General features: G+C 45.9%; 1 protein-coding gene across 1 annotated transcript in view; it reads left to right on the forward strand.

Annotated features, from left to right (window-relative positions):
- The window catches only part of RGL1 (ral guanine nucleotide dissociation stimulator like 1), a 53,424-nt gene extending 37,929 nt beyond the window's left edge, over window positions 1-15,495 (forward strand). Inside the window, exons 6-18 of the mRNA XM_040073197.1 lie at window positions 276-400; window positions 933-1,148; window positions 4,256-4,359; window positions 5,400-5,484; window positions 7,305-7,394; window positions 8,556-8,642; window positions 8,878-8,910; window positions 9,622-9,743; window positions 10,046-10,135; window positions 11,384-11,567; window positions 12,208-12,564; window positions 13,568-13,682; window positions 14,175-15,495. Coding sequence (XP_039929131.1) covers window positions 276-400; window positions 933-1,148; window positions 4,256-4,359; window positions 5,400-5,484; window positions 7,305-7,394; window positions 8,556-8,642; window positions 8,878-8,910; window positions 9,622-9,743; window positions 10,046-10,135; window positions 11,384-11,567; window positions 12,208-12,564; window positions 13,568-13,682; window positions 14,175-14,272 — 1,706 coding nt within the window. The 3' untranslated portion in view covers window positions 14,273-15,495. The remainder of the gene's footprint in view (window positions 1-275; window positions 401-932; window positions 1,149-4,255; window positions 4,360-5,399; window positions 5,485-7,304; window positions 7,395-8,555; window positions 8,643-8,877; window positions 8,911-9,621; window positions 9,744-10,045; window positions 10,136-11,383; window positions 11,568-12,207; window positions 12,565-13,567; window positions 13,683-14,174) is intronic.
- The last annotated feature ends 479 nt before the right edge of the window (window positions 15,496-15,974 follow it).

Genomic DNA, 15,974 nt, shown 5'->3' on the forward strand with positions numbered 1-15,974 from the left:
GGTGATTCTTTTTTTCAGAATAATTAGCAAACGGGTCAAGCTACTTCTCTGCTAAGATTCGTTCTCTCTATTTCTATTTCTTTTTATTCTACCTTTTCTTTGCCAATCTAATCTTCTGGTCATTTTTCTCACTCACATGGCACAGTGGGGCCATTACATCAGGCAGGACCCTTGGGGCATTCTGCTGTAATACAGTGATGTTGCAAAATAAACACCTGCTTTGATTCATTGTTTGTTGTATAAATTTTCTGAGTGTTGTTTTCCATTCTGGCCAGATGGGTTTTGTAGCACTTCCTCCAGTGGCCTGGTTGATGGGGAGGAACTGGAGATCAGCAATCCAGAAGAATTCTCCTCTTTTCAGGACCACGTTGTAGCAGAACAGTTGACATACATGGATGTGGTACGTAGAGTATTGCGTATAACTTTATAAAATAATAAATTTTTTAAGTTACATTGCTCCGAGTATAGGGTTCCAGAACAGGACAGAGAACACAGCTCTGTGGTTAGTCCAGCTGTTTCAGCCATTGGGCTTTTTTTTTTTTTTTTTTTTAATGTGCAATTTCTTCTGCAAAATTTATTGGCACTGAGAAATAGCACATTTTAGCTATATCACTACCTGGCTTAAAGATGTCTAGGTACTCTGGACTGTAATGCTCAGATTTTGCTTTGTCTGTATCAATTATCTTGGTTATGCAGCTGATATAAAGGTCTCCTTTATTTTCCCAGTATTGTTTAGCACACGGTTCTTTTGGGGCATCAAGCATATAAAGAGTATGCCAAAGTATATTTTAAACTAAGAGAGGGCCAATACTTACCTTTAGGTACCATATTAGATTTAGATCAAATTAGTCCTCTAAACCTGTATTTCTTCTTGTGGATGAAAGAGATTTAGGAGAAACCTGCTGACTTACCACACCTGTGTTTCACTCTAGATGCTCTTCAGAAGAGTTGTGCCCTACCACTGTTTGGGATCCATCTGGTCTCAAAGGGATAAGAAGGAAAACAAGAACCTGGCTCCAACTATCCGAGCCACCATCACTCAGTTCAATGCAGTCACCAAATGTGTCATCAGCACTATCCTGGGGACCAGGGAGCTCAAAATCCAGCAGAGAGCCAAGATCATTGAGAAGTGGATTAATATTGCACATGTAAAGTGTTTATTCTGTTTAATGTTTTTTGGGTGGGTGCCTTGGCTTGGAGGAGTTGGGAGAGGAGAAAGGGGGTTGTACATATTGGTCCCAGGCTATCTCACCTCTAATTTTTTCTATTTTTTACTGTTTTTCTGTGATACCAAATTAATTCCTCTCCTCAGCATGGAGATGGGGTTGGTACTTGGCCATGCCAAAGCTTTAGAGAAGTCCAGATAGCTGCTATCAGTTGCTCTTCCCTTGTCCACTGATGGATTCACTCCATCGTGGGAGGCCACTGGCCTTGGCGGGCAGGACTTCACCAGCGTGTGGAACCACCTCCCTGTCTTCCATCTGCCTCAGCAGAGCTTCCAGGAGGATCTTTTGGCAGATTGCATGTTTTTATCATGTTTTTCCTAATCTTTGCAAGAGCTGGTTTTTTCTGTGCCTGCTTTACATAACTCTAGTTTGCTAATTTCCTAGGTTTTAGTACTTTACTGTAACCTTCCTGATTCCCCTCAGGGCACTGGGCAGCTGGCAATAAATGAGACCTCTATGGATGAGGCCATTTCAAGCACTTCCATGTGGATGTGTGTTGACTTCCAGGAATCACATGGATTCTTTTTGAGCTGTACAGGACAGTCAGAAAAAGCTGAAGCCAGAGGCTTTCCAACCGTGGCAACTTCTGTGCTTCCAGAGGCAGCATTCAGTCCTGGCACCTGAGCTCTGCCAACTGCATGGTTCAGGAAGCTGGTATGGGGAAGGTCTTGGACCTCTCCTGCTTGTTTTTATCATGATCTGATGGATGCTTTATTGCCTGTGAGAAGGGATTAGGAAGTTTGATTTCAGATTTCTACCTGCAAATCCAAATTGCAGAGGGCAGCAGCTAAAAGGGCTTCTTCCTGGGGCAGGCTGGATAGAACTTTGTCATCATGCCAAGGCAGAAGGGAGGCCTGGGGAAGTCAGGAGAAGCACTGCCCTCATCCCACTCACTCTGTGGATGGAGAACTTTGTTCTACACCCCTGTTGATTCTTCTCCCTTTACTTAATTCATACCTTCTGTGCTTCTCCCTTTACTGAATTCATTAAATGCTCCAGTGGTAGCATGAAGCGCATGAAAAATGCATGTGCACACTCTGCAGCGTAATGGCACATGTACAGCAGCTGGGTGCACGTACACTTAGCTGCCCACTTCTGAGGAAAGCCGCTCGCTTTGTGCATGCAAATGAATGTTTTGAATAGTTAGGTGCCTGAATTAGAAAATAATCCACTCATTAAAGTACAGTTATTCGCTGACAACTGAACTTAGCGTCACGGAGTTCCACGTTTGTTATCTCTTCATGACTTTTGGATCCATTTTGTTGGTTCAAAAGATAAACTGAATACTTTTCTCTACTGCCAGCCCTCTCTGCTCCACCTAGATCCAAGGTTCCTAAGCAGGAGCAGCCAATTTCACTCAAACAATATTTTCTTTAAAAATAAAAAGTAAAAATGAAATAATTAATGTCCTGTTATGCTTATTTTTTTTAAAATCAAAGCTGTTTCTGCACAGGATTCTTTCTGGTTTTCCCTCTGTGAAGGACACAGCATGAAACAGAGTTATTAAAACCAGTCTTAGAAATTCTTACATGCAAATGAAAGCTTGCTCAAGTTTAGTCTGCAGTTGGTTGAATCACCGAGAACAGTAAATCCAATACTAAATTAAATTCCTACTGTGCTCTAAATTATACAGCATCCAGTTAAGTAAAGATGGTTCCTAATTGGATCTTCCAGTTCAATCTCCTGTTGTACTGGGAAGAAAAGCTGATAATTTGTGCTTCTAAGTTCGTGTTCTCCCCAAACTAACCTTCAGGTTCAACAAAAAGAAAGGTCGCATTCTTTAACACGTCAGTCTCTGGAGAGCTGTTACGTGGCTTTTTTTTGGCCCCAAACCACTCAAAAATAGCTTCCAGGTCTAGTGAGTCCTGTCCCATGATCTTGAACTGGGTCTTTATCTGACCCAAGTGTCCACCTGCTTCAGGTGCTGTCAGCCCAGGCTCTCTGCTTAAGCCACACTTCAATAATTGTCATCTCCTAATGAGCACGGTTTTTTGTAGGTCAGTGCCTGGGAGAGCTTGTGCTGTTCAGTCACTTTTAATGCAACTCATGAACAGAGCTGCTGATATATTAAGGTCTGACTTTTGCTTATGCTGAGGTTGCTTTACATTTGTTCAGTGCTACAAAGGAAATAAGTCATGTCTGTTTTCACTGTAAGGATCCTTTACATAATAAGCATTATTAGGGTAAGGATCAGATTCATAAAAATGTTGATGAGCAGAATTGGTGTTTGATCACGTTCTTATCTCCATGCAGCAGTCAAATTGGCAGGTGTTTTGTCTGGTGGATTTGCACGTACAGACAGCTGTGCTGAAGTTTGTGGTATCCGAGCTCTTGTTCTTGAGCCACCAACAGATCTCCAGGAGTCACGGACCAGACTTTCCCTCTTGCTTCCCTCTGCTTTATGAGCAATCTGTGCTACTTTTTTGAGTTTTTCGTTATCCTTTTCCACCCAAGCTTTTGCCACAGAGTAGCTGCATAAGAAACCTCCATGAACCAGTCTCTCTGCTCAGATTTGATCCCAACTCTGGAAAAGCTGGGAAGGTTTTTCTCTGTAACAGTGTGCACATACTTGAATAACAGGTTATTCCTTTGCATGTCTTTATTTTTAATTGACGCTGAGATGATTGAGGGTTTACATTTTAAATACCACATGTAAAGAGGCAAAGCCTGGTTTTCTCCCTAAGGGGTAAAAGGGATTGGTAACTATAAAGAGCTTTTTAAAAAGTATAACCTTTGTGCCTTTCACCACGGCTTCGTGGGCTCAGTTCCACTTTTATTTTTACTTGGAGAACTGGAAGCTGTGACACCACAAATACATGAAAGTGAGGAAAACAAGCTCTAAATGCCAAAGCTTGTGAAGTGTTTGGTGGCTGGAGAGGGGAGTGATATTTTGATGCTCAGTATTTGCACAGCTGCTGCTCAGCAGTGAGAATGTGCAGCAGGCAGGACAGGGCTCAGAGAGAGGAGCGCTAAGGTCTGTGTAGTGCTGACATTTAATGCTCCTGTGTTTCCAACCGCTCCTTTCACAGGAATGTAGGATCCTGAAGAACTTCTCCTCCTTGAGGGCCATCATTTCAGCTCTGCAGTCCAACTCCATCTATCGGCTGAAGACCACCTGGATGTTTGTTTCTAAGTAAGCCTCTCCCTCAGTTCCCAAGGGCCACAGAGCTCCGTGCTCCTTCTTGTCATCTTCTCCTCACTCTTCCTCTTCTGTTCCTTCATTGACATGGGTCCTGTCAGAAGAACCTCCCATTCCTGGGAGGCTCAGACCCCTCCTGTGAGCTCCTCTTTCGTAATGAGGGGTCAATCAGCCCTTGGGGGTGCTGGATTCTGTCCTTTTTAGCATATTGGGTCTTTGACAACCTCTCTAGAAAAGCTGTGGCCCTGGCTTCTCACCCAGCTCATGCTCACCACTCCCAGGTCACCACGATCTTGGCTTGTTGTCTTGTATTCCATAAAGTTTGAGGAAATCCAGCTTGCTACAAATCCTCCCAACTCTCCTCCTGGTGCTGATATTTGCATAAAATATATTCCCAAACTACAAAAGCCAGTTGTGAAGATAATATTTCTTCCAGGGGGAACACTTTATTGTGTTAATAATATTTACTGCCTGCCCCATAGATGCCAGAAGTTGCTCTCTAGAAAAGATGGTGTTCTGCTCATTCAGTTTGGGGAAGCCAGATTTCTTTGCCTTTGATAAATTAAAATATCACTCTGCTAGGCAGTATCCTTCTGTATTTCCTCTCCACAGAGGTGGGACTTTCCTTCTGCTGCCTTGTGTTTCTTATTAAAATATTGCCTATCTTGTGTTCATAGCGTTGGGCAAAAAGCTGCTCCTACACTTAAATGCTTCCAGCTTTCCAGAATTTATGGAATAGGCCAAAAATCAAGAACTTGGGTTTCCTCTCAGCTGTTTTTCTGTTCATTTGTATCTCCCGAGCCATTCTCTCGCTGCACAGACAGTTCAAAGCCCTGCCTAGGGGGTGTATAATGCCCAACTTTACTGGGAGCACCAGAACATCCCACCAAAGCTCCCAGGAGATGTGCAGCATCTCACTGGATGTTATCTTTTATAAGTTGAACTGTTAATGATTTATGAGAAAGAAACAGAAACTTGATTGGGTTTTAGAGTGCTTGCTAATGGTGCAAATGATTTAATCTTCTCCTGTGCAGGGACGTCCTGCTGATGTATGAAGAGCTGTCCGAGATCTTCTCAGACCATGACAATTATCTGACGAGTAGGGAGCTGCTGATGAAGGTGAGAACCAGAGTGAGTTCAAAGCTTGTGATCTCAGTGAAATCTAAGGTTTAACCCTTTTTGAAACCAGCTGCCAAAGCTCCTCTCTTCCTCAGGGACCTTACGAGGTGCTTTAGGAAGAGCAGGCTGTAAAACATGAACTTTTTGCTGGGCTGAGGGTTGATTTCCTTGTTCCTGGAAGAATCAGGAGCTTTAGCCTGGATAGCCACAACCAGCAGGCTTTGGCAGCACGATCTGGGTGGACAGCAGGTCTTGCAGCCCCTCAGCCCATGAGGTCACTGGAACAATGCCACGGCTTCAGCTGAGGAATCAATCCAAGATGTTTATCCCAATATCCTGTACCTTTCTTAGAACTGGGAAACAGGGCTGGGAATCCCGAAGGAACAGGCTTCCTACTCTGTGTGTGGCCAGATGGACAACAAAGCGAGCTCTGTGTGGAGCAGTTTGACTTGTGCCCTCTCCTGGGTGAACCCCAGTAACCTCAGGAGCCTGAAAGGGGTGAGGAAGAATGGCAGGGAAAGGTTCTGTTCTGCAAGAACTAAGGAATGTTTGTGGCAGGTTTTTTCCATTTACATAAAGAAGTTCCTATAAAGTTGCTAACCAGTTCATTCTTTGGCACTTCTGTCCAGCCAGTCTGGCATTTTTCCCTTAGCCCCTTGCCTTGGAATCTGAAACAACAGTTTTTTGCTCAGGAATGGTGGGTGAACACATTCTCATCTGTCAGTCTGTTTTGATTATCATCCATTTATCAACATCTGTAGGTAAATCTTAAAGCAGGTGAGGCCGTAATAACCCCAGAGGGGAAATGTGTGTTCAGAACAGCCTATTTAACTAAGTATTAAAAGACAAAACAACTCAGACTGAGTCCAGACCTCTGGTTCCCAGTAAATCACCCTCCAGCTGCCCTAAGCAGATTTGAAAAACATTTTGGAAGCAGTGAGAGGAGAACAGCTAGAACCTCTCCCCTACTTTTCATCTTGGACCCTTTGGAGGATGAATATCCACTGAATCCTCAAAGACTTAGTTTTCCTTTACTAGAAAGAGCCCTGTAAGGGAAGCCGTGTTTGACCTTGTCTGTCCATCCTGCAAATCCAAGTGTGGAGCAAACAAAATGCCATTGGAAACAGACTGGGTGGCATGGAGAGGGAGCAGTGTTCTCTCCTCCTGGACAGACATTGACAATGATCTGTGACACATCTGTGCAACCACTGGAGGAAACATCTAACTCCAACATCCCCTGTGCATCCAGGGAAATAAAGGTTTAAAGTACTATGGTGAAATATCTCCTGCATTCATAGGAAAGCTGCAGTTGTGGGGATGGAGGCCTGTTCCTTTAATTTCCTGCGTGGTTTTGGATTAGTCAGTAAGCCACAGTCGCTGGATCTCGGTGTTGCAGCATAAGAAAAACAACAAAGCCTTACATAAGATGGAGATGTTTACTTGTAGCAGGCCTGAATTAACCAGAAATCCTGATGTCAGGAGTGTTGGGATAGAGCATCTGGACCTCTGGTGTCCACCTGAAGTATGTTTGAGCTTCTCTGATTTAAGCTCCCAAGAGATTTTCAGCAGCACTTGGCTTTGGCCAGAGCCATTCTGCAGAAAAATTCCATTCCAGTCATCTTGCGTGATTTTTGTCCAAAATTCTCAATCAGCATCCAAGTCCCATGTAGACACACATGTGTCTGTCTGCACAGCAAGTATTTGTTGCTGGCTTAACTTGTCTGGTTAAATGTGCTTAAAATTTTGCATGCATGTGGTTCCCGGTTGACCTACCCCTCGAATCCTCCATTAATTGCCTTTAATTCTCTTCCATCTCACAGGAAGCAACATCCAAATTTGCAAATCTGGACAGCAGTGAGAAAGAAAATCAGAAAAAGTCACAGAAGCGACTTCAACTTCAAAAAAACAAGGTGTTTGGGGGTTTTCCTCCCCTTTTTTGAACTGGTAGCATGATTAACCCTAATTGGTCAGTTCTGTAAGCAGCAAAATCTAGAAAGGTCTTCACCAGAGTGAGTGGGCAGGAGGGGATTGATGGATATAAACCTGTGGTCATCACTTCCAGCTTTCTTGTTTCGGTCCTGCAAGAAAAAGTTCCGTTATCCACTTTTGTTACACTTTAGAGAGAAACAAAATTTCTGTGTAGTAAAATATGTGCTGCTGTAAGTACTGGAGTTCTTGTGATAAGGAAAATTAGCTCTGGCAGAGCAGAAGTCTCATTTACTTTCAAACATGCTGATGAAGCTCCTGACATACCAGCTTGAAAATTGCACAGGCTTCTACAGAGATTGCTTTGTAAAATGTATCTGGGTTCCAGTCTGCTGGTGAAAATGGTTTTTGTCTCAAAGCTGGCAAAGATCTAAAAGGACAGGGGGAGAGAAATCTGGAATAGGGAGTTAAAAGTGCTGAATATGATTTTTGTCCGTGTATTTGTTTGACTGGAAAAAAATACAGCTCCTTCTGGATGGTAGAAACAAGTGTTTCCTTCACAAGTGCAGAGCCAGCCTGAACTCTGCAAATGCTGGCAGTCTGGAGGTTCAAAGTGTGAATAATTAGCATTAAAATGCAGTGAATGGCTGGGGAAGACGGTCACTACTTGGAGAGAGAAAAAATAAAATTGTGGCTTGGTTTGACTTCACTATCACAAGGTATAATCACACATCATTAAGTAAAAATCCACAGGGATGGAGCAGAAACTGCTCACACAGGCTGACCAGGACCATTGCCCAGCTCCTCCTCTGGCAGCAGGTGACAGAGGGACCCTGTCCCTGGTCCTCAGTGCTTCTCCCAAAGGCAGGGTTTCCTGGGGACCCACTGTTGGGAATCAGTGGTGGCAGTACTGGAGTACAAAACTACTGGGTGATACCAGTGAGAGCACTCTGGTCTCACCGGACTTGGATTTAAATTCTAGATTATCTAATGAAAATGATGTAATAAAAGAAAACGTAATTATAAGACTGATGCTTGGTTAAGCAGATTACTTTCATTTCATTTTCTTACACGGGAGTGTTCTGGAATTGTAATTATTCTCATTTTTCAAGTAGTTAATCCAGCACTGCTCTGCTCACTTGCAGGGGGTGATGCAAGGCACAGTCCCTTACCTTGGCACCTTCCTGACCGACCTCATCATGCTCGACACGGCCCTTCAGGACTATGTCGAGGTAACCTGGGGCACGTTTTTGGAACCCTGAATACCCTCCCTGCCTACCCAACTAACTTTATTTGTCTCTGTATCCTCTCCTTCTTAAAGGAGCAGCTCTTAAAATACCTGTTTACAAAAAGAAAAGGGAAGCAATATGCAGTGTTATTACAACTAGAACTTGTGTGAATTTTTGTGCATTTATCTCAAGGTACAAGTCTGGCTCTTCTCTGACCCTTTCTCTTTCCTTCCAACAGGGTGGCCTGATCAATTTTGAGAAGAGACGAAGGGTATGTTGAATGTTCTGTGATTTTTGGTTTATTGATACCCTCTGGGCAAAGGCATTTGTCTTTAGCAGCTGAACCAGACCTGGTGGCAGGAGACCTTTGCTTTCCAGAGCACGCAGTTAAGTAAATATTTTCCTCCTCCTGCAGGAAACTCTTTGTAGGTAAAAGGCTGCAGAGAGCAAACCAGGTACAGGGAACTGAGAAATAAGTGCTGTCAGTTCTCCTTTCCAGCCTGATCCTTGTTGGTCAGAGATAAGTAATGTCCTGTAGGAGTAAAGGTGCTGAGGTTACCTTGGGCTAAATGAAGTCAGGCCAAATCTCTGTCCTGGGGCTTGAAAGCAGACCTGGATTTGGCTGAGATGGAGCCATTTCCTCCCCTTAACTGCTCAATAAGCTGCCCTAAACAATCCAGGGCTATTCTGGCAAAGTCTGTGTACAAGTGCAGTTACAGAAGAGCAGCACACTCTGCTCATGTGCCTTAAAGGTAGCATTTCACATTCCTCTGGGGCAAGTGTGAGTGCACATTAGGGATCCTAGGGGAGAAACCTCACCTTTATTGTTAGAAAACTGGTTCTTGAAATAGTTACTCAACTGAAGCTGAACTTCACATCAAGCTAAGTTTGTCCTGGATCCCTTGTTGTATGTTTTTAGAGTATGAATGAATATAATCTTGTTTTCTAATTAGACTTTCTATTTGATTATTTCTTTTCTTAGGAATTTGAAGTCATTGCCCAAATCAAGCTCCTGCAATCTTCATGCAACAGCTATTGCCTGATACCAGACCAAAAATTCATCCAGTGGTTCAGGAGGCAGCGACACTTAACGGAGGAGGAGAGGTAGGTTCTGAGTGCAGCTGAGGCAAACCTGTTCTCAGCCCACACACACACCTGGGCAGGTCGTGGCAGGGACACAGAATTACTGGAGAGCACTAGTTTAAGAGCCTGTTATAAGGAGGTGAAATATCCCCTCGACCCTGGTAAAATGCAGGCAGAGCAGTGTTCCTCTTTGTGGCGCTGCAACTTCCTGTGAGGTGGGAATAACTGGAGGATTCTCGGGTTTCTTGGATGTTGCTGCTGTGAGATGAACAGCTAAATAACACTGTCTGCAAATATTCACCTGGCTGGCCTCTGCCCTGCAGTTACAAACTCTCACGTGAGGCTGAAGCAGCTGCTGATACCAACATCCTGTCTCCAAAATCCCAGAAAAGCATGGTGAAGAGGATCAGCACGTGAGTATGATGGGGCAGAGGGGTTTTTGGGGTGGGAATATTGACCTGGATAACTCAAACAAGCAATGCTCATTTAATCAGCTGCAGAACCTGGCTAGGGATCCACAGCCCTGCACTGCTTTAAGGAGAAATGCAGCCTTGTGGCTGAAGCTGTCTCTTTGTGTTGCTGGGAGCAGTCATGAGGATTATTAAAAACAGAAGAGATCTTCCTATGATGTCAAAAAAGGGAACCATTTTAGTGCTGGATTATAATTCAGTACCTATTGTGTAATAATTTTGCTGATTGCAGCAGGAAAACGGAGTAAATGAGGATCAAGTCTGGTCTATTATTAGTCTAAATTGCTGTAGACATGCAAAAATTCCTTGCAGGATTTTAATATGAAAATTAAGGTTGGCAAAAAGGCATTTGCTAGTGGAAACAATCTGCCTTCCAGCTGGAGAAGGAAAAAAAGAAAATGTGGGGACATGGTCCAATTTGGTGTAATGCCACAGAGATTCAAACAGGAATCTTTGTTTGAATCTTTGAGTAGAGGAAAGGGCCATGCAGCTGGACATGGGAAACACGAGGCTGGCAGGAGTGCAGGGAAAGCTGCACGGAATGAAGCAGAGCTCAAAGACTGAAGTCAAAATATCTGCACTCTGAATGTGTTTTGCGAATGAATCCTGTAGAAAAGCAGAGAGTGACACCTCTCCAAGCTGTATTAAATCATTAACTGCATGCTGATGCTCCCTGCTGCTCCTCTTGGTGGGTCAGACCAGCTTGTTTCCTCTGAAACTCCTTTCAAGTCACTTGACCTGCATTTAGAAATTAGTCTTGGAGAGGGAGTGCCTTTAATTTACACTTTATGATCTCCTCACTGTGTGCATCTCCAGCATTCTAGAGAGAACCTGGTACCTGTGGCACCCTGATAGAGGGCAGGAATTGGTAGGGGGGTGAATTTTCCCTTTGAAGCCCTTTTCTCTATTAAATGAGTCTGGAAATGTGAAGAGACCGAAGGGGAGTTTGTTCTAGTGGGGCACGAGCTGGTTGTGGCCTCGCAGCTGTGGGCACCCTGGGTCAGGAAGGTGTTGTGTTAGCCTGTAACAAAGCCTCTGGGCAAACTGGATAAACACCACAGAGGAAATGAAAACAACAGGCCACTCCAAAGAGGAAAAAACTCCAGAATGTACGAGTTCTGAACCAAGGGGCAGCTGTGCTCAGCCCAGCTCTCATTACTGGCTTTTATGCTTTCTTTCTTTCCATACTAGACTTTTTCTGGGCACTGATGTGTTCACCCCACCCAAAGAACAACCCCCGAAGAGCTCTCCTGCAGGAGGGAGCTCCGGGGAAAGCACGGATTCAGCCAGTGTTTCATCGTGTGAGTTTAATCACTCTGAAACTGAGGATGTGTGTGTGACTCCCGTCTCCAGTCCTGAGGACCCTCTGAAAAAGGTACAGCTGAGGCCTCTGCACGCTGCAGGCAGCCCAAGACACTTGCCCAAGGTTCTTGGTCTTGACTAGAGCATTGGTTTTAGCGAAATGGAGAGAGAAATGTGTAAAAATGGAAGTGATCCAGTCAGGGCTCTTGCACAATGTTCTGCCCCTTACAGTGGGTTTGTTCCTGTCAGGAAGCTTTTGAGCAAGGCAGAGGGAGAGAAAGGCAGAGGCTGAGCTGGGGAAGGAAGGGGGCAGTTCCAAGGAGGATGGCAGAGAGGGAGGGGTGTGTGTATTTCCACTGGTGTAAAGGCTCTCACCTGGAGCAGGAGTGCCTGTGACACCCCCTGCTCCTTCCCAGCCGGTCCCGGCTCCTGGCTTGCCGCCTACAGCCTTATGCTGTTCCTTGGATCTGCTGCCACCTCCTGGGCTGCTCTGACTGCGAGGCAGAGCAGCCCCAGCAGGACAGAAATCGTCATTAAAGTGCTGTAATCAGTCAAATGAAGTTCAGTTTTCCTGGAGGCAAGGAATCCCCCTGCCAGCAGGCTGGGCAGAGTGCGGTGACTGAGGTTTTGTCTGTGCCTTCTGCCTTCTCCCGTTCCTCTGGCATGGTGACAAATGTCCCCTTTGTGACGGCACTTGCCTTTCTGTTGTGCAGATCTCTGGCCACCCCTTGTCCTTCTGTTCTCCTGACTCTTCCGTGAGGACACCTTCCTCGGGGCTGGCATCTCTTCCCTCATTCCTGCTGGCCTCCAACGACGACAAGAGCTCCGTGGGCTCTGACAAGGGCTACGACTCCGACAAGGGCTCCATCAGCTCCGACAAGGGCTCCAGCTCCAAGGGCTCCATCTCTGACCCTGCCTCGGGCTCGGACAGCGGCTCCATCCCCACCAGGGACTCGGTGCCGAGCAGTGCCCCCAGAGTGCTGCCCGTGTACAACCGGCAGAGCGAGGGCTCGTGCATCATCCGGGTCAGCATGGACGGGCTCCATGACAGCGTCTACAAGAGCATCCTGGTGAGTGGCACGGCCCTGGGCTCGGCAGAGGTGACCCTGGGGGGGACACTGAACCCATCACTGCCTTTGGAGAACACCCCTTCACTGAGCTGGCTCATCAAACCTGGCTGGAAAGGGAAAACGGTGCATGGTGCCATGCAGGAGCCTGGTGGGAATGAGATGTTTGAAAACAGCTTCAGGGAAGTTTCTGGTCTGGAAATTGATGTTCGTGTTTTATCAAAAAGCTCCAGGTGAAGCACTGTCAGCACACTGAGGTTTTGACATAAGATGCTGCGTTTTCCCCTGAGCAGCTTTCCCCAGGAGCTGGTTTCTGGAAACAGGGAGTTGACAAGCCCTTTAATTCAGCAGCTTCTCCCCGTGAAGAAAGGTGAATCTCCCTCCCCTCACCAGACTAGAGCCCCAGAATTCAGGCATTTGCCTCTCTGCTTATTCCACAGACATACTGTGCTGGACCACAGGTGATATGGCTTAGCTCAGCTGGGGACCCTCAGGGCCTGCTGGGGGGGAAACAGCACCTTTCGTTCCTGATTTTAATGGTCTCATTTCCCCAAATCCATCAAGTTGAGGGCCTGATGGATTTGGCACCTGCTGAGACTGCAGGAGGCTCTGGAGGAGCGCTGTGTCTGCCCCAGATGCAATTCCACAGCACACAGCAAAGCCAGAAAGCTTTGCAGGATATCCAAGGAAGCACTTGGTGCAGGAGCCTGCAGACAGCAGCTGGGGCAGCTGTTCATGGGGGCTTTTGTGGCTGGTGGGAATGAGGTCTCTCAAAGGGAGCAGACACTGGGATTTACTGCTGTCTCTGCTAGTACTGTATCTGTCAGCTTGAACTAAAAAGCCACCACCTCCAAACGTCATGAATACTAAGTTCAGTATCTGTCAGCACCTGCCCCTTTGTTACTGACCTGTTTTCTCAGTTTTCCGACATCTCTTCCAGTCAGGATTTGCTACTAAATCATGAGAGTGAATGAGAAGAATCTCTCATTGCCCCTTATCTCTGCAGATAACCAACCAAGACCGAATCCCTGATGTCACCCAGCGAGCCTTGCTGAAGCACAACCTTGAGCCTGATGCAGTTGAAGATTACGAGCTTGTGCAGGTCATCTCTGAGGACAAAGGTAGGGGAGCAGAACTCTGCTGCTGCCTGCAAAGTTTTGTGGGATTTTAAAGGGAAGAGTAAAATGGGAAGCATTAGAAATGCTGTTGACAGGTCAGAGCTGCCAGTGAGAATCCCCTGGCTGCTCAAGGGTGGTTTCTGTCAGCACAGCTCCCTTCCCACAGGCAGAGGCAGCTCCCGGGCTGACTTCGTGTGTGTCTTGCACCAGTAGAGTGCCCATGGGATCTTGGCTGGGGGTGATGTTCTGCCTCCCTGGGACCAGGCCCTTGGATCCCACCCATCCCAGCCTTCTCCGACAGTCTGCCAGGCTGGGCACGGCTGGGCCTGGCTCCCCCTCCTGCCCTGCTCCCTCTCCTGCGGGAAGCTGCTCCCGATGTGCTCTGGCAGAACAGAGGGACAGCCCTGCCCACGCCGTCCTGCTCCCTGTCCCCTCTCAGCCTTCCTGCTGCTGTGCACCCCTCGCCACTAATGCTGCTCTGGGCCTGTTCTGCAGAGCTGGTGTTCCCCCGAGACGCCAACGTGTTCTACGGCATGAACAGCCACGTGAACTTCGACTTCATCCTGCGGAAGAAGGCAGAGCTGGTTGGCTGAGGCTGTCCCTGCGCTGCCCTCCCGGGGAATCTGGCAGAATTCCCTGCTGAAAATGTGCAATTGGAGCAATTGGGCAGCCCTGGTGCAAAGGCTCCAGGCTGCTACATTTGTCTTAAGGACACCTCGTGAGCCAACTCTTGTCTGTGAGAAGAGTCTCCTTCATGCCAGTATTATACAGAAGATCACCTGAACTTATTTTTATGGAACTGAAGCAAGTTCTGAGTATGTCTGCCTGAACCAGCTGAAAACGTTTTGCACTTGTTCTACACCAGAGAATGACTTCTATTTTGGATCTCGTTTCCAAAGAACTTTAAAATGAATGAACTGCACTTGCCTTTGCATGGACATCACGAATGGGGCAAACAGACACTGCTCTGTGTTGGATGGAGGTCTTGAGGTCACAACAGGGTGGTTTCCCTTGGACTTGGTTAAGCCACGAACCAGAACTCGATGCCTTTTGTGTGCACTCCCATGTGATGGATGGACATCCTCCCAATGTGCAATTCCTCTGCTGGAACTGAACTTTGAACCTCTTTAAAAGCCATAAGTAAGACATTGGATTGTAAGCAGCCCTGTTTTGAGACACGTGAAATACGTACAGTATTTCTGATTCTGGTGGCAGCACTGTGCATCCCTGTGCAGATCCAGGAGTTACTATCCCAATAGATAGCTTAGGATTGTTAAGGATCATTAGTTAAAACAGAGTTTTATCCATGCCTGGGCCTTGTCCCCCCAGTTCTGTGGCACTAATTTGTAAAACTGGGCTCAGGTAAGTTTTACACTACATTTGGATTTGTCACTTCTGTTTACAGCTAGGTAAAACAGACCGACTGTAGGTCTGCTGCACATCTAAGAGTCCTACAGCAGGTCCCACAAGCCTGGTGTAAGTCACAGTCTGAACAATTTATGAATTCCACTTGTTTGTTTAGAGGGAGAAAGAAGGGGAGATTGTTACTGAGCCTTAACCTTTGCCCAGAGTTAGGGCAAAACTAGAAGTTCAGTTTTCTCTGCTTTTGGTGTCTGTACAGTGCAGTTCCTTGTGTACATAGCATAGCTCCTAATGTATATAGTACTGCTCACTCAGAGGGTGGATGGCAGTGTTAAGCTGAACCATGAATGTTCTGGATTTTAAAATTACACTTTCCAAATGTTTATATATGTTATGTTTTTAACTGCTTACCTGTAATCTTTATATGATAAGTATATAAATTGTTTTTCATTAATATTTGCCTGGAATGAATTTCCTTTCATTGGTGCATGTCAGATGTGTAAAAACACCTCACATCACTTCCCTTGCTGTCACTTTCTTCAGCTTCTCCATTTTTACTGTTTAACTTCTCAACAGCAAAGCCAAAGCCCTCCCAGTGCATCAGCCATGCACACAGCCTGTGAGAAACAGGGATGTTGTGTGCTGTTTCTTGAGGCTTCAGCTTAAAGATTTCCATAACTGGGTAATTTACACTGCACACCAATTTTATGTCTTCTGTGTGAAATCATTCTCCCTCGAGTCACTGAATGACTTCTGAGGCTAGATAATACAAAAGAAGTGTTTTGAGTGTATCCATTGCTCCCCATTGTCTCAATTGTGGCGTTTCCTCCTGCTCTCCCAGTCATTACCTTGCTGCGTTTTTCCCTCCCTGCACACAATACCAACATTCAGATAAACAGTTTACAAACTGCACCCCCTTCTGCCATTTCACAG

The sequence above is a fragment of the Hirundo rustica genome, chromosome 9 (assembly GCF_015227805.2).
Source record: "Hirundo rustica isolate bHirRus1 chromosome 9, bHirRus1.pri.v3, whole genome shotgun sequence".
NCBI classification, from domain to species: domain Eukaryota; kingdom Metazoa; phylum Chordata; class Aves; order Passeriformes; family Hirundinidae; genus Hirundo; species Hirundo rustica.